Raw genomic sequence first — 17,218 nt, 5'->3', positions numbered from 1 at the left:
ATCTGAAGTATTTCAGCTGGGTGCCCAGCTATTTTAGCATTTTTTTAATTTCAGTCCAATGGAAAGTACTTAAAAGGATTTGCTTTTTTAGTATTTCCTCTGAAAATGAAAAATTTGGTTTCCAGCTACTTTTCAGAGGACATGGCACACATATACAGCCATGCACTGTATTCTGTACAGGACAGTGACCCCCCATTGTGTCTGCCAATGTAGTCCATATCCGGGGCAAGAGCTGAGTTGCCAGTAAAGTCCGGTACAGTGGCCCTGTGGCATTGTCCGGTATTACAGGGTGGCTTGCTCCTCTATCGTTCACGTTGATAGAAGCAGGACAGTCTGTGCTTTTCATGGTGTCCTCCTCTTGCAGTGGCTGTGCTTTCTGTAAATGACTTTTCGCCACGTTCACCTATCCCCCGAGGATATGAGCTGGGAGAGGTGGGAGGGAAAGACTTCCTTAGCTGTGTTGGAACTTTCCCAGAGGCATTACAGATGGCAAAGCTTATTTTATTTGCACAACAGAATCACATTTTCCAGTAGATATTCTTACAGGAGGCTCCGAGGTTTTTGTCTGAGGAACATTAGCCACCCAGTTGGCTTGGCTTTCACTCGTTGATTGATTTCTGTAATAAAAAATAAGTTATGCTTCATTATTCTGCGCAGCTTGCTAAATACGAGTCTTGTGTAGTAGTAGAAAAAGGCGTGGTTTAGCAGCTGGCTGCACAGATAACACTGGAACAAGGTTATTTAGTCTGGGTAGTTTGGAAGACTCCACTCCAGCTTGACTCTTCGGGTTTGATGTCAGCCAGGCAGCCCACTGACCTGGGGGGAGAAGCTAGAACTTGTTTTGTGCTGATCTTAACGGTGTGCGAGTGTGTGTGTGTGTGTGTGTGTCTCTCTGTGTGTGTGTGTGTGTGTGTGTGTGTGTGTGTGTGTGTGTGTGTGTGTGTGTGTGTGTGTGTCTCTCTGTGTGTGTGTGTGTGTGTGTGTGTGTGTGTGTGTGTGTTTTCTCTTCCCTGCTCTCCTCTATTGAAGACAGGCTCTGAAAGTTCAGACTGACATTCATCTGATTTTATAGTCATTTAGTGTAACAATAAAAAGGAAATGGTTTTTAAATAGCCTTCAGTTGTTTGTCTGAAAGTGTAGATCATGGGTTTCCGATTGCATTTTAAAGAGGGGATTATTTGATTTCCGAGCCAGAAAAAAACAGCCAAAGGTGATATTTATTTATTTATTTATTTATTTATTTATTTAAATTTTTTAAATGGGCTTATTATCCACACAATTGGAGCTGCAGAGTCAAGCACCATACCATTTATATTTAAATTAAATAAATACCAGTTTGTACAGTCTTTTGGAGTTGAGGAACATTTATTATATTCTAGCTTCAGTACATGCAAGTTACATTATAGCAAGCCTCCACTCTGATCCAACCCTGTGATTGTATGTACATGCATGTACAGCACCTCTCCTTACTGTCTTTAGAAGTGCCATGGCTTCCTGCAGCTTTCCCTTAGGCTTGATGGGATTTGAAGAGTTGTGTAACAGTGGAGGGTAAATGCATCTGCCCTGGGGGGGATACTTTGTCTCCTGGGATTGTGAATGGCACCCTGTGATAGATGGAGAGAGATAATAGACAAACATGTAAACCAAAATAAAAATAAATTATTTGCTTGCTTTTATAGATTTCAAAAAGGCTTTTGATTCAATCTGGCACAAAGGATTATTTTTTATAAACTCCTCCAAAGTGGTGTAGGAGGTAAAACCTATGACACAATTAAATCAATGTATACGGAAAATGAATGTGGTGTAAAGATTGGCAATAAACTAACACAATTCTTTTCACAGGGGCGTGGAGTGAGACAGGGGTGCAGTTTGAGTCCAACACTGTTCAACATCTACATCAATGAATTGGCCACAGTGTTGGAGCAATCTGCAGCCCCTGGCCTCACTCTGCTTGATACTGCAATTAAATTCCTGCTCTACGCAGATGATCTGGTCCTGCTGTCGCCCACATAGCAGGGGCTGCAGCAGAGCCTGTCAGTGCTAGAGCAGTACTGTCAGACCTGGGCCCTGGCAGTAAACATGAACAAAACTAAAATCATGATATTTCAGAAAAAACCCAGATATCAGGAAAGTAGATACATCTTCACACTACACCACACAACAATAGAGCACTGCATGCACTACACCTACCTGGGCCTAAACATCAGTGCATCAGGTAGCTTTAACCCGGCAGTGAATGCACTAAGAGAGAAGGCCCGCAGGGCTTTCTATTCCATAAAGAAAAAGCTTTATATAAAACTCCCCATTAGGATTTGGCTCAAAATGTTTGAAAGTGTTATCAAACCCATTGCCCTCTATGGCAGTGAAGTGTGGGGTCCGCTCACAGAGCAGGATTACACTAAATGGGATAAACACCCAATAGAAGCCCTGCACGCAGAGTTCTGCAAAAACATCCTGCAAATAGAGAAAAACACCAAACAACGCGTGCAGGGCAGAACTAGGTCAATATCCATTATTGATCTCAATACAAAAAAGAGCAATTAAATTTTGGCTTCATCTAAAACAAAGCAACCCAAACTCCTACCACAGTAAAGCCCTGCAGTACCAAGAACTGAGCCAAAAGAAGAGTCCCCTCAGCCAGCTGGTCCTGAAGCTCACTGCACTAACACACACTAACACCAACCAGCCTCAGGACAGCACTGCTCCAACACAGACAATTCCAGTTAACCAAATTATAACACAACACAAACAAAACTACCTCACCTATTGGGACACACACAAAAACACAAAGCAAATTAGAGTGCTATCGGGCCCTAAAAAGACACTACACCCTGGCTGAATACCTGAGCAGGGTGAAAGACAACAAGCAGAGGCAGATCCTAACCAAATACAGGCTCAGTGAGCACAGCTTGGCCATAGAAACAGGCCGACACAGGCAGACCTGGCTGCCCAAAGAGGACCGGCTGTGTCATCACTGTCAACTCCAGCAAGTAGAGACAGAGATGCACTTTCTACTGCAGTGTACAAAATACACAGAAATAAGGGAAACTTTCTTCCCACAAATAAAAAAAATCTCTGAAAAACATTCCCAGACCTGCCAGACTCTCAAAAACTCCCAATCCTCCTTGGAGAGGAGTCCAGCTGTGTCCAACTGGTAGCCCAGTACACAGCCGCCTGTCACAGCCTGAGGGACAAACAGTGAGCACTCTACATTATTTCAAATCTTGTTATATTTCATTGTTGTTATTGTTAAATTATTAATAACGTGGTTATTATTTATATTTGTTTACCATTATTATTATCATTATTATTCTCATCAGTGTTATTGTCTATTTAATGTTCAGATGATGTACTGTGTGTACATTGCTTTGGCAATACTGTAAATAATGGTCATGCCAATAAAGCACCTTTGAATTTGGTAGGCAGGGAGGGTTATTGCTGTTACTCATTTTGCAATCTTGCTTGCATTCATTCAAATCCAACGACAGAATGACCAGGCGAGCAGAATCTCACTGTTCCTCATTGCACTGCGTTGCTAAGCAGATGCAGAGCTCGATCTGTGGAAAATTCTCAGAAATCAGCATTTCTGTTTAGGTGAACATGCTGTCTTGTGTTCATCGTATTAACAGAATGCTGCATGAGTGTTCCAGGAGGGCTGTGGTTATTTCAATCATTTGGCCTGGATTTTCAGTGCAGTGCGTGCGTCCCGTTCCTTGCCTTGCCTTGCCTTGCTTTGCATTCTTCAGTGCACTTGGGGAACGAGCTCATCCCCAGTGCGACTTTCAGCTCCTTACTTCCAGAAAGTCAAACAGAATCTGGATTTGTTTTCTTGCAGTAATTGGGGATTAGGCTGTAAACATGTACTTTGTTCTTGGGTGGGGTGTGTACGTGGGCGTGGAGTTTCTGTATTTATTCTGTCTGTATTGTATAGTGTGTGTAAATAATGTATATGACGTAGACCTGCTCAAGTCCTAGACTTACGTGTGTGTGTGTATTTATATATGTATATATTATTGGTTTAATGTGATAATATTTGTTTGCTTCGTGTTAAACTTTCATTATTGCTCCTCGTTATCATTTTTCCCCTAGAATAACATTCATGTTTTGCTTCCCTGTGCTGTATCCTGCTTCTGTTTCAGTGCCCTTATGTTTATACACAGTTGCTGCTTCCACTTAACCCTTTCACTTCCACTAAATGGAACTCAAGCCCTCAATGTTTTCAAGCTGTCTTTCTGCATTTCACAACCCCACAGCATTACATTATTTATATTCTAAGAGAGAGCAACTCAGCAATACAATGTACCCGTTGTACAGACTATTACCTGAAACTTGTAGTGGCTGAAGAAAATGTGACTACAGACTTTACAGAGTTCTGTCAGAAGGATGATTTCTAAATCATGGGGTTCGTACTAGTATAAGGATTACTTGCTGGCATCCTAAATGTATACAAAGATTCAATGGAGATTTGGTTTTTGAAAACTCCCTCCTAATTGTTGTGACTAATACTATAGTCATTGTATTGGATCAAAGTTTCCCTTGCTTTGTGTTTGACTTGAGAGGTTTGACCCTTTCCGTTCGTTTAGCTGTGTTTTGTATTTCTTTCCTATGGAATAGCCCGAGTTAAACAAGGGGTGAGGTCATTGCCCTGCTGCTGCTGCTCCTAGCTGTCTGTCAAGGCAGAGCTGCTTTATTGTATTAAGCAGATGTGTCAAACGCAAGGGCAGAAGGTGCGGCTAGAAGCAACAACTGCTTTTTACCTGGTCGCAGTTCATGCAAATGATGATTATCACACAGGTGCTAAATTCTTAAACCATGTGTGGAAGATACCATTTGGTAGTAAAATGACATTTTCTCACAGATATCCTTCTTTTTGTTTTGCACAAGTCTCCTAATTTAAACAGTTGGGTCTTTTACAGGCATGGGGGCTCCTCCACACACAAGATAAAAGCCATATGTATTTTTTTTTTTTAAGTGGAGTACAGCATTTATAATGAGGTAAATAGATTAGGTAAAACCTGAACAGTGTAGTTGGACTGGATATGGGGTTTCAAGCACACTAGGGAACAACCCTTCAAAGGGTTGTTTGTAAGTGCAAACAGGGACCTGTTTGCACTTACAAGCCTTATCGTGTTGGCCTTATGCGTCGCTGATAATAACCTGCAGCCAATGATCCCTTCAAAGATCTCTCTCTCTCTCTCTCTCTCTCTCTCTCTCTCTCTCTCTCTCTCTCTCTCTCTCTCTCTCTCTCTCTCTCTCTCTCTCTCTCTCTCTCTCTCTCTCTCTCTCTCTCTCTCTCGCTCCTCTCTCTCTCTCTCTCTCTCTCTCTCTCTCTCTCTCTCTCTCTCTCTCTCTCCTCTCTCTCTCTCTCTCTCTCTCTCTCTCTCCTCTCTCTGAACTGATTTCCATGTTGATGCACCAATGTGTGTTTTAGCAGACCTACACTACAGAAATTCCATCACTGCTGACACCTGGAGTAAAATGTGAGGTACTATACTGGGCTGGTTTTATGCAGTGAGATTTTTGTCCTAGGTTTTTGTTCTTTTCCCAATCTGCTTCAGTGCTTTGAAGTTGGTGGTAACCAATTTAATCTTTTTGATGCCTGTCTTTGGGAGAGTCAGGCCTTTTTTTTTTTTTCAAGTCTAAACAGGACTGAGCTGTTCATGTTTCAACAACTGTGTTTTGGGAAGCCCCTGCAATGCCTTGAGTGCTGTGGGTTGTTGTGTGTTTTTTTGGCTGCAGTGTACACAGAACAGCATGGCTGAGGTAGTTTTGAAATGAGCATAGTTGAAGTCCAGACATCTGCAGGGTTTAGGAAATTTAGTGATGCTAAAACAGTAAAAATGTGGTTACACAATACCGTCAAATGCTGTTATACATTGAGCCTTCACACTTGTTCTCAAGGATTTGCAGTAACCCCTCCAGGTGAAATGCTCATTTTCAGTTGGGCCCTTCCTGTGATTGGTTGATGTGTCTCTGCTGAGGTTTGTTTCTTTAACTAGAGGGAGCTCCACAAGGATGCATACCAGCATGACGTCCCAGGAAGGTGTTGCTGGTTATTAACCTGCACAGTGCACATCAACCAGCCTTTGAGTTTTATTTTCTACCTGCTCCTCCCTGCAGTTTGTGTGGGGTGAGGTTTCCCGTGGAGCTCCAGCGGGTGCGGGGCTGGTCCTTTCATTGTCTCTCTGGCCCTTCAGGGGATCCTCTGGTAATTCTAGCAAGCTGTTGAGAGCTAGACCCTATGTGGTCAATTGCCAGCATTCAAAGAGTTTTTAATAAAAATTCCCCCAACATGAATGAGATGTGTTGCCTGCTGTTGTAGTTACTGGTGTGTTTTTAGCCAGTTTTCCAGCCAGGGGTTCTGTAATTAGCTGAAGGTACAACAGGTCCTGTTTTACAGGCTCTTGCAATCCCAGGGGAATTTAAAAGGCTGTCTGTCGGTTTCAGCTGGTGTGCTTTAAAAGGCCTGGTTATCCATGACAGAGTGTTTGTTTGCTTTTCCAGTAAAGTAACGCGAGAAAAAAAGACAGCAAAATGATTAGCATGTCATTATTTTGGTAACTTCATGATTTACAGAAACCGATTCTGTGTATTTAGGGCATGGCTGTCTTTCATATCCAAGGGCTAAAAATAGATAAGAATTAGTTAGAACTTGAACACACAAAGACTTCAACCAAACGCACACATACAGCGAACACAAGCGGGTTCAAGTGGCCGTTTTTGTTTAAGTAAAAGAATGAACAGGTTTTTATTTTTTGTTTATTAAAGTTAATATTTACCACCCCTGTATCCTTTAAGCATGGGTTACATTCATTTTTACAGCACCCACAACATAAAGGTCAATTGCAAAACAAAATGTGCTTGTAGATGTTTTCAGACTGTTTCCAGTAGGTCATGTTTATCCGGCATGCAAATATATTGTGTTCTCCCCGGTTTCTTTCTGCTCCACCAGTGCTGTGCAGTACGCTTGTGTAAGCTGATAACCGTTTAGAGCACCTTGTGTGTTTATGCTTTTAAAATGAAATATTACCGTGCAATACAGGAAGCATGGTTAATGCTGATAATACTCATTCATTTTAAAACCACTGCTCTATGGATAAGCATTGTTATCGCTTCAGTGGGAACCTGGCCCACTTTTACGAAGGTTGGTTTGTTTTGTAAATCAAATTGCAGGAAACAAAGAAAGATGCATTATTTAATCCAGTTTAATTTTAAATATGGGCCATTTAAGTTAACTGATGGCTACATCAATATGATCCTACCAAAGATCTGACCTCCTTCAAACCAGTATGCGTGCATGGAGGTGGGGAGATTAATTGGTCATTCAATGATAATGAGTCTGTGTAATCATTGATTTAAAGAGTAGGTTAAAAACCTTGCACTCCCAAACAGCCCTTTGATAATCTCCTGTCTTGCTGTGTGCAGTGATCTTCTACCCTACTGTCATACAAAATGCACCTTTTTAACTTTGAAAGGCTTCTTGTCTTGAAGGACCTGGTCACTGTGTCTGAGTGCTGCTGCTTGCTGAGCCCCTAGCTGCTGTTGCTGAGTTGCACAAATACATTTGTTTTTGCTATTCAGTGTGGGTGGAGTCGCCGAACTATAATCAACATCCTGGGGAAACTAGACCGGGACAACAGAGCAAGCTAAAGGTATTGATTAGCTGAGCCATATATAGGCATGTGGAGATGCTCGCTGCCTACTGGCTGGCGACTTTCTGTTTTTTTTTCTCTTGCCATGCATGTGTCTGTCAGCAAACAAGCGGAGCCTGCCTGAGTGTCTGCAGAGCTGGGGCAGCACCCAGGGTGTTTGTACAGCATCGCAGACTGCTCCTGCAGTTTCATTACAAGCGCTGGGACCTACAGACAAGCGTGCTGTGCTGTGAAGCCACGGAATGCACGAAGGGGAGCGGGGAATACCATTTGGAATGCATTAAGGAAGGCGGGGGAGTGATGGACAAGCTAAGGATGAGCTTGACAGAGTTGGACAACCTGCTTTTAGCTTAATGGTAAATATGTAGAAAGTATCTGGGCTATTTATTTTTTTATTTTTTATAAATTTCCTTTTCAGTGTGTTGTACTGCAGAGACAGTGTTGTTCTCCGATACCGGCAGTTTTAGGCTTGTTTTATTTTTTTTAAACCAGAGTTATGGAGTTCTTTATTCATCCTGTTGTAGTCTCTGCCCTGCCGTGGCATCCTTTCCTCCCGAGCTTGACGCTGTCTGAGCATGTTTGCATCCGCTAGAGAGAATGCGTTTCTTTTTTTTTTTTTTTTTTTTATGAGGGGAGTAGATGAAAAGTAACCTTTCCGTACTTTGTCGACCACGCTTTCAAAAGCCGCTTTTGTTTGGGCTTATCTTGTCTTCATGGCTGACATGCTGCTTTGAAAACAAACTAGTGCCTTGTTCTCTCCCGAGAGCAGAGATGAACAGGGAGGGAGAGGGAATGAATGCTCTTCGGCACACAGTATCAGTGTTTGCTTCAGGCTGCCGGACACTTGCTTGCGTTCTGGGTATCTCCAGAGAGCTGTAATGCAATATTTTTACTGCCGTTGGAAAGTTGGCGTTGTGTTTCCAGAAACGTTAATATTTTAAAAAGCTGCAGTAAGTGTTATTTTCGTGTGGGTCTGTGACTCTCTTTATTACCTGTTGCTGCGCTGTTCAGTAAAGAGTTGAAATTTGAAGTTGAGAATAGGCTGTAATAAGTTTAGCAGCTTGTAGTGGTTGTTGTTATAGTGTGTGTGTGTAAAAATAAATAAATAAATAAATAAATTTAAAAAAATAGTAAAAATATAAATAAATAAAATTAATTGTGTGTATGTATTTTATATATATATCTTTTTTTCACTCTGCTTACACAAGCTCTGGAATAGCTGATTTGGCAAGAAAAGATCATTATAGGACCATTATTATAAGTAATTACTTTTATTTTAGGGTTCTGTGGTTTTTGGAATGCAGAAACCTGTACAGTTTTGTAGTTTTTAAATCACCCATGGAATATATGGAGTAATCCAGGTTTTATAGCGGTGTTAATGGGAATAAAAAAAAAATAAAACTGTTGGACTGTAGGAAAAAGTCTTGGGTTTTTAGTATGTTCTTTTCCACTGTAATTGAGGAGAAACTTTTTTTTTTTAAACACTAAACAGTTTCTGCACACATACATGGGAAATGTAGACGTTTGTCTTATTTGTACACGTTAGTAAGTAATGCACTTTAATGTTATTTACTGTATAACGTTGGTGTTGCACACATGTACTGTAGTCTCAGATGAATTGATATTGCAGTCTCTATTTTTAACTCCTATTGGAATGCTTCTTGTGAAGGGTTTTACCAACATTCCGAATCATTTGTTAAAACGTAAAAATGTGTTTAATTTCTCAAACTTTTACACTTCGGATTTAAAACAGAATTAAGCGCCCCTGATGGAGAGTCCTTTGTGTCAGGATTATTGAGGTGCTCTGACAGCTTATTTTGCACGACGTCGGCAAGACTTGATAGAGGATGCAAATTACAGAACTAACAAGAAAACTCGGGGCATTTGAGTACTGCACTGTACTTCATGATAATGGGAATAAGATCAACGCATATTTGTGTATTCACAGGAGATCAATTGGGATGCCTCTTCGACAGTCTACCTGGGACATTATACCTGGGTTACAGGACTGGCAGTTTTCATAAAACTGAATCATGCCAATAAGTGCATGCATGTCTAGTTTTGTGCTGTGCGTTAAGGGTTCTCATTAAAAGGATCCTTAATGTGCTGATCGTGTCCACGTGTCTTTGTCTCGCTGGACACGGTGATCTCGATCACTGCTTTGATTTTAGCACCAATCTTCATCAGACCTTTATTGGTTATTAATTAAATTTTTTATTTTTTTTTTCCCCTCCCATTAAGTCGGAGTTTCTTCTTTTGAACAAGCAGAAGACGGCTTCCGCTGGGGCTGATCGGAGGAGGAACGGGCAGCAGGATTGTGAGGATCTTCACTCTGGAGGCAGGGAGCGGAGTGCCTTGTGGAAATGTGAATATAATGAGTTCCTGCAGAGCTGCCCTCTACAGGGAACCCCGGAAACCTGCGGCATCCTGCACCTTCCACCCTGCGCGCCGGTGAGTGTTAACTGTAGAGAGAGCGCAGCGCCTGTCCTGTAGATTCAAACTGCGCTCGCTGGCCCCTGTCACTACCTAATCTGAGTGGATGCACTAGGAATGTATACCATGGGTGCTCACACAGTAGGGTCTACAGTAAGGATGACCAGACTTGTTTCCCCCCACCCCTGAGCTTATCCAACCAGATCTGAATAAAATTCAACAACTTATTAATGACACATTGCCTTTTTAAGGAAAGGCTTCAATTAAACAATATTAAACATTAACCAGATACCAACAGTTGTCCACTGGCTTGTGTCTAAGCATGCATGTACATGTGTCAGTATAGCACAGCATTGCACTGATTGTGAACCGGCAGCCCGGTGTGTGGGAGCACAGCCAAGAAGTCAAAGGTCAGGATTTGGCCCCCAGCCCGGGCTGCGACTCGCCTGACCTGAAGGGATTAGCCATTTTGTGATATCGGTGTTAAGGGTGCTTGCTGTTTGTAGTGCCTGAAGTATTACTGCAAGTTAGGGTTGGATTACTTCCAGAGGAAATATTAGCTGTTTTAAATTTATTATTATTATTTATGTAGTTTTTTTTAGACACTAGCTCCATTGTATCCCATTGGACTGCAGTATTGTCCCTGTGGTTTCCACTCACAGCGTGCAAGATAGGAATCCTACTGTGTTTTTCAAACTAGCAAAACTGAAGATTTGGATTTTTACCAGCAGATGCAGAAAGGACCCATTCATTTCCAATGTAAGCATTCAGCTCGACTACGCTGCGCTCCTCGATTCACAGGGTGATTCGATCGACCAGGTCGTTAATCTGGTATTTTATTTGAATTCACCCTTTTGAAGCTCGCTGAACGTTAATCTGGACGTGCCCAGAACTGCACAGGTGTGACATTTCTGAACACTTGAACGCAACATTTCTCTCTTCCTCTTGTTTTAACCCTTTCAGGACCAAGCACTTTTCAGTGGGATGCTCCCCCAGGACCAGGCGTTTTTTGGCTGTAGTTGACTCTTCTATATAAATTCACTAAAAATCAATTTCTTTACAGTAGCATCTTGGAAATTGTGTCCTTTTTTTAGAACACTGTGGGGAACATTATAAAGTTCTTCAGAAAACATACAAAACAAAAGTTTTTTATTCTGTTTTCTGATTAGAGACGCATGTATAAAAATGCGTTATTCTGTGACCCGAGGGACTTTATAATACTTCCTGAAAGTTTTGTTTAAAAAAAAAAAAAAAAAAAAAAATATTGATGTTTGGGCAAATGATGAGACAGTTTCAATAACGTAATACATGTTTATTCTCAGGGTTTTCATAAGCAATAATTGACAGGTTTTTTTTTCTCAAAATAAATATTGAAATAAAAGTTATTCATTCCATTACAGTAATAAGGAAAAAAAACGTTCCTGATACGTTTAGTTTATGAAATAGTATCTGCTTATATCCACTTGTTTCTTGATATTTATAAATGTTGTGTAAACTATTATATAAAACACATGAGACAGAATAAATGTTCTAATATAATGAAGTCACATTTACAGTGTTTACACTTTTTTTTATTTTTTTTTTATTAGCTCTAAACCAGTTCCTGTGATGTTTTGTTTCTGCTTTTGTCTGTCGGGCTGCTGTAAAATGTCTCCGCCCTTTAGACTCTAAGTGCCCCCCTCAGTGACATCGCACGAAAAAAACAGTTATCAGGAAGTGAACGTCAGTCCCTCCCCTATCCATTGATATGTTTCAAGCCTGTACTGCAAAGTATAGTGGCCCTGCAAGTCATCAAAAATGTTTTAAATTTTTTATTGTGTTTACACAGTTGCGGTCCTAGAAGCCCACTTCAGTATGATCGGGTTAACACGATCCCGGTCCTTAAAGGGTTAAATCGTGTATCAGAAATTAACCAATCACTGTTAAGCATTTGTCAGCATTCCAGTACATCTTGTCTTGTGTATAGATAGCGGGCGTAGAACACACAATGCAGACAGGTTGTATCTAATGGAAGGTAAGGAGTACAAGCTGTTTGTGTGATTTTATAATACGTTAATACTGGGTGGTGTGCAGGGTGACTCATAAACAGAAAGCATTTTGCACTGTTTGAGCAGCTCAGTTTTCATCTTGTGCAAACATGTGTTGACATAACTTCTAATAATAATTAGACACCCTCCATACAACAAATTTACTTTTAGTAAAATTGGAAAATACGTGCTGGTCCCTATATGAGAAGTGCTTTACTCTTATTAATTTATCCTACCCTTTTATTTCGGTCAGCTGCCCAGGGTTGGAGTCCGTGCCTGTTTTTCAATGCAAATTCCTGTTTAAAGTCAATTCCCAGCTCCAGTTCCTGCGACGGAATTGGAAATGATATTTTTAGAGACATTTTAATAATGGCTGTGATTGTGCAACTGCTTTCATTTGAAGCCAGTTTAATTGACTAACGGTGACTTCAATTGAAGTAAATGTGTTGCCAGTGTGAGAAGCTCTTTAACAGAATACTGCTGATTGCAATTTTGATCAGTGATGTGTTGGAATTGATTAAAAGGGAATGGGAATGGATTTTAAAGGAATTTAGAAACAGGAAGTGACCCAACCCTGCCTACAGGGCAGGTCAGCCTTTTTCTTGGCCTTTCAACTGCAGCAGTCTCTGAGGTCATGTATTTTATATGCGTTTTCAACTGATCCTGTTAAAAGGCAACGCCAAAAAGCCCAAACTTGTTGTTTTAACAGATACTGTAGAATGAGTTGCGGTGATAAACTGATTGCTCCTGGTTCTAGAAGCAGAACTGTCAGCTGCTCGTTCGTGACCGAGATGAGGAGGGGCTGCCACAACCCCAAAATAAACTCTTCATTAGAGTAATGCAAGTAACGTAAATGCAGTTGAGAACAAGAGCGTCCCTGCTTTAAGGCAGCAGAATTAAAAGAAGCATGTCCGTTTCACTGCAGGAGAACGCCATGCCGTACAGTACATTGCAGAGGACATCGCTACCTCTCGACATTCTTGCCCTTTCACATCACTGTCAAGTCGTATTATAAATGGAACGCTGTCTTGCGTCCAGACATTAATGCTCATTTGTAAGTGAGGTGGGGGGTTTGGGGGGTAAAGGCTTGTAATCCGTTTGGAAAGGCAATGAAATTATAGTTTAGCATACCAGTGGCAAACCGTCTAGACAGCAATATCTCAGTAAACCAATCTAATCGCTGTGGACTGCAGTGTGCATCACTACTCGAGACCTGCCACAACTCTTTCACTTTGATGCCTTGGTAATTCAGTTAAATTTAAAATGGCATTTCTCATTTGTCCTCCCTCCACAAATACCCTGATTTTGGAGTGGGTGTAGAACTGCTCCATTGTGAGGGTCCATATGACGGTCGGATTGCATGCTCTGCATGCCGTTGGATTGTTTAATATAGAAATCGCACTGCAAATGAGCGCACTGAGCTGCAGTAACTTGTTTGCATCTTTGACAGCGAGCCTGGGGCTCCCAAGAGAGGTCTGTACCCTTTAGTAGCACCTTGTGAAGGCTTTGATGAAAATGCATGCTCCTCGGTGTGCAGAATGATTTACAGCGTTCCTCCCAAATGCTTTCAGCGCTGCTACAGATTTTTGCTGCTGCATGTTAACTGAGCTCTCCAATGAGTTTGGTAGAGGCATGTCCAGACCCGGCGATTTGCAGGCAGGAATAAAAACTTCAGACAGACGCACATGCTCGTGAGCGGTGTCCTGGACAAGATATCCCAGGAACACTTCGCTGGTTTGTCTCCCTCCCTTTTTTTTCCTTTCCGTCTTGTCAACAGTCAGTGTCTCCAGGCAGAATACTCGTTCAACTCTGAACTGAACTGGTTGGACTTATTTAGGTAAATATGTGAACTGTGTGAAGTTGTGTATAATTATAATGGTGAAATGAGTATAATGGTGAAATACAAATGAGTGTATTTAAAGCAGCAAGGTGTTTTTATCAAATAAAACCTTATTAATAGATGTAATTTCTGAATAAATTAGCTTTAGTTTATTTTGAATCTGGTAATGGCTGTTTTTTTGGGAGTTAGGGTTTCTTCTGTAGAAAGTCATTTTGGTGCACAGCTGAAAGATTACTTCATTGCTTCCTGTATTGTATAGATTACTCTTCTGGAACTGCTTTTTAGAAACCTCTGTAGGATAGTTATTACTTTGGTTGAACATGAACTGTAGTCCAGGTTTTTTTCCCACAGACCCTGATTAGCACTAGTGTTACGGTAGTACAAGATTCGTTTGAATCAGGGTCGGTGGTAGAATATGTAGTAAAAGAAACATACAATTCTTTGACAACCCTTTTGACTGGAAGTCTTTCGTAGTGTCTTTAATGCATGCGTCTCGATTACTTGTAAATGAATCTCAAAGGAACCTAGACTGATTTGATTTGGTAGTCTTGTATCCTGTCGATGTCTGCATGCCCTCTAGTGTGGTCTCATTTCTTGAGTTTGAATCCACGGATCTTGGAATTTGTGTGACAGTGATACTGTACTCCTTTTGGATTGATATTGTAGTCGCTGCAGATTGAAACTCAAGCTGCATGTAAGAGTTAGTGTGAGTTTGTTTCTTCATGTATCGAGTGTGATGCTGTAGGGGTAATTCATCCAGAACTGTAAAAACAATCCGTGCTAGAATATGTAGTAATACATTTATAACTTGTAAAATTATTTCACAAACGATTCACCTAGAAGTCTTTTCTCAATGTCATTTTTAATTTTTTTTAATGTTTCCTTTTGAAGTAAGTGCTGCCTGCGTGGGTTAGAGGTTCAGTTTACCGTCCCGTGTTGATGTAATATGAAGTATTTTCAGGCAGTGTGCCACGGGACGTGCTCAGCTATTTCATTATTTATTAAAGTTATTTCTAAAGACAGGGTGCAGTGAAACTTAAGTTGCTTTGTTCACAGGCTAGCAATTTAGCTGCAGCTCGGGGAACAAAAGTAAAACACATTGTACCATCATAATGACTCTGCCTCCTACAGTTTGTTGCATGTATCAAAATAACATGCTGGGACAAAGCATGCTGTTCAATGTCATTTTCATTAGCTGATTAAATCTCCATTATTCCATTACAGACACATGTGCAGTCTTCAGGCAGCGTGTCCTTGACTGTGTCAAGATGGCCAGCTTTGACAACAGGAATTTTTAGCTGCGAGGAATTGTAAGGGCAGTACTTTGACAGAGGAAGTCCAGTGGAGATGAATTCTCGATACAGAGAAGGTGTTGGTAGTGTTTAAATGCGCAATGCATAATCGACGCAGACACAACTTTTAAGGGTTAGGGTTTGAGAAGTGCTGTTGTGTGTATTTCTGCACCCAGGCTATCGAGAATACTTTTTTTTTTCTTTCTTTGGCCTGTACTGTGCGAGACACCAAATAGATCTGTGAGCCTGTGCTCCTTTCTTTATTTGGACACAGAAAGAGCCCTGGGCAGCTGATCCTGCTCTGCAGAGTAAACGCAACATATTCCTAACAGACCCACTTGTTCCCTGCCTCCCTACTTTTTACAGAGCCTGTACCTCACACTTTAGCAGGACGGGTTGTGGTTCGTATTGATCTGCCAACACCTGTAGGGTGTCTTACCAAGGGATTCAATTTTGTGTAAACTAAGGCTTCATTTTACTGGAAGCTTTACTGGTTAAGTACAATTTAACTAGCTTAATAACTTGCTATCAAATCTCTTTGGTTTAATAGTTAATACAGTGATTTTTTTTTTTATCATTTAGTGAAGTGCGAGGGTGGGTGGGGGGCACAACGACCCACTTCTGTTCAGAATCGTGATCATTGTTGAAGACTTGCCGTCTTTCAGGGGAAACTTGTTATTTAATTGATACCACAAATGAAACTTGTTATTTAACTGATACCACAAATTCATAAAATGTTGAACTCATTCCTTAAATTCTATTCTTTCTGTATTAAAGATTTAATGTTTGTTTAGCATTTATAAATGTGTTCCAATTCCTCGCTGCTTCAGTGAGGTGAGGTAGCCTGCATGCTGGTTCCCATAGAGGCCAAAGACAGCCTGGTGTAAACAAACAGGAGATCTCATAGAAGTGGCAGCTGTTTAGAGTCATGCGTCAACTGAAGGGCAATCAAGAGCAGTCTGTGTGTGTGGCTGCTTGTAAGGGCAGTCAGAAGTCATACCAGAGGGGTCTCCGGGGGGGTTAAAGGGGAAAGGCAGATCAGAAACAACCTTGGTTGTAGAAGACGGATCATTATTGGCAATACATGTTATTTCCGGATGGATAGTCAAACTTGTGTGTGGCGGGGGGGGGGGGGGGGTTGCATGTGCCCCACCACCACTTGAAGAATGCCAACCCAAATTTGGTCACAGTGACTGTCCTCTGTCCCACAGCAGCCACTGACAAGGCAATGCCTTATATGCACCTCTTGCTGTTGGGGCTATAGCATTCCTTATGGGTGCTACTGCATGTTCCCAAGTTGGAGGTGGACTAGTCGTCTGATATCAGCAGGGCTGTGTTGTAGCGTCTGTGTTTTATAAATGGCCCTGCTTCTGTGGCTCGGTTCCATGCTGTCCGCAAGGTGAGAGGCCGGCTATTTATCTAACAGCTGCGGTGAAAGTTGCTGTTTGTTTTTCAACCATGGCCATGTGCGCCGCTCCAGTGTTTTTCAAGGTGGGTGTTTTAGGGTACAGGTTTGTTTTTCATGGTACTGTAATGTGCGTTCAGGTGTCTCCCCACTTCAGATGTGTTCCAGCCTTGTAGGCTGGCTTCTAGTTGCTTTAGTGCTCAAGCTGTTGAGATGTTTACATGTGCAGATCGAGGCTGGAGGTGTGAAGTGTAAGAGTAATGCTATTGACACAGGTACTGTTAGAATTGCTGTGTGCCTCGAGGCATTGAAACTGCAGCAGCTTTAAAAGAATTACAATAAAAAAGGCAGGTAGAAACTGGTGCAGTTTGTTAGGGCTGGCATTAGAAAAGAGGGGCACCTAGTGAAGTAATAAAGGGTTGTGCTGTGCGTCAGAATCGGGTTTCAGCAGCCAGCAGGCGCCCCTTTTTTTTTTTTTTTTTTTTTTAATATAAAGTAATTTGTTGGTTATTCAATTTCAACCTTTTGTGCTCAACTTTGGCAATTTTGACTTCCCATACCCTACTACA

The 17,218-nt window shown here is 41.4% G+C and overlaps 1 protein-coding gene across 3 annotated transcripts in view; it reads left to right on the top strand.

Annotated features, from left to right (window-relative positions):
* The window catches only part of LOC131696671 (F-box only protein 34-like), a 28,191-nt gene that overhangs the window by 6,247 nt on the left and 4,726 nt on the right, over nucleotides 1-17,218 (top strand). Inside the window, exons 1-2 of one of the 3 annotated variants that reach the window (XM_058986560.1) lie at nucleotides 6,999-8,008; nucleotides 9,894-10,103. In XM_058986560.1, coding sequence (XP_058842543.1) covers nucleotides 10,027-10,103 — 77 coding nt within the window. In that variant the 5' untranslated portion in view covers nucleotides 6,999-8,008; nucleotides 9,894-10,026. Of the gene's footprint in view, nucleotides 1-6,998; nucleotides 8,009-9,893; nucleotides 10,104-16,609; nucleotides 16,736-17,218 lie in introns of those variants that run through there. The other 2 variants (XM_058986558.1, XM_058986561.1) reach the window with 2 other exon arrangements.

This window comes from Acipenser ruthenus, chromosome 15 (genome assembly GCF_902713425.1).
Source record: "Acipenser ruthenus chromosome 15, fAciRut3.2 maternal haplotype, whole genome shotgun sequence".
Lineage (NCBI taxonomy): Eukaryota > Metazoa > Chordata > Actinopteri > Acipenseriformes > Acipenseridae > Acipenser > Acipenser ruthenus.
The sequence above is the reverse complement of the archived record's forward strand: the minus strand, read 5'-3'. Positions and strand labels throughout refer to the sequence as shown.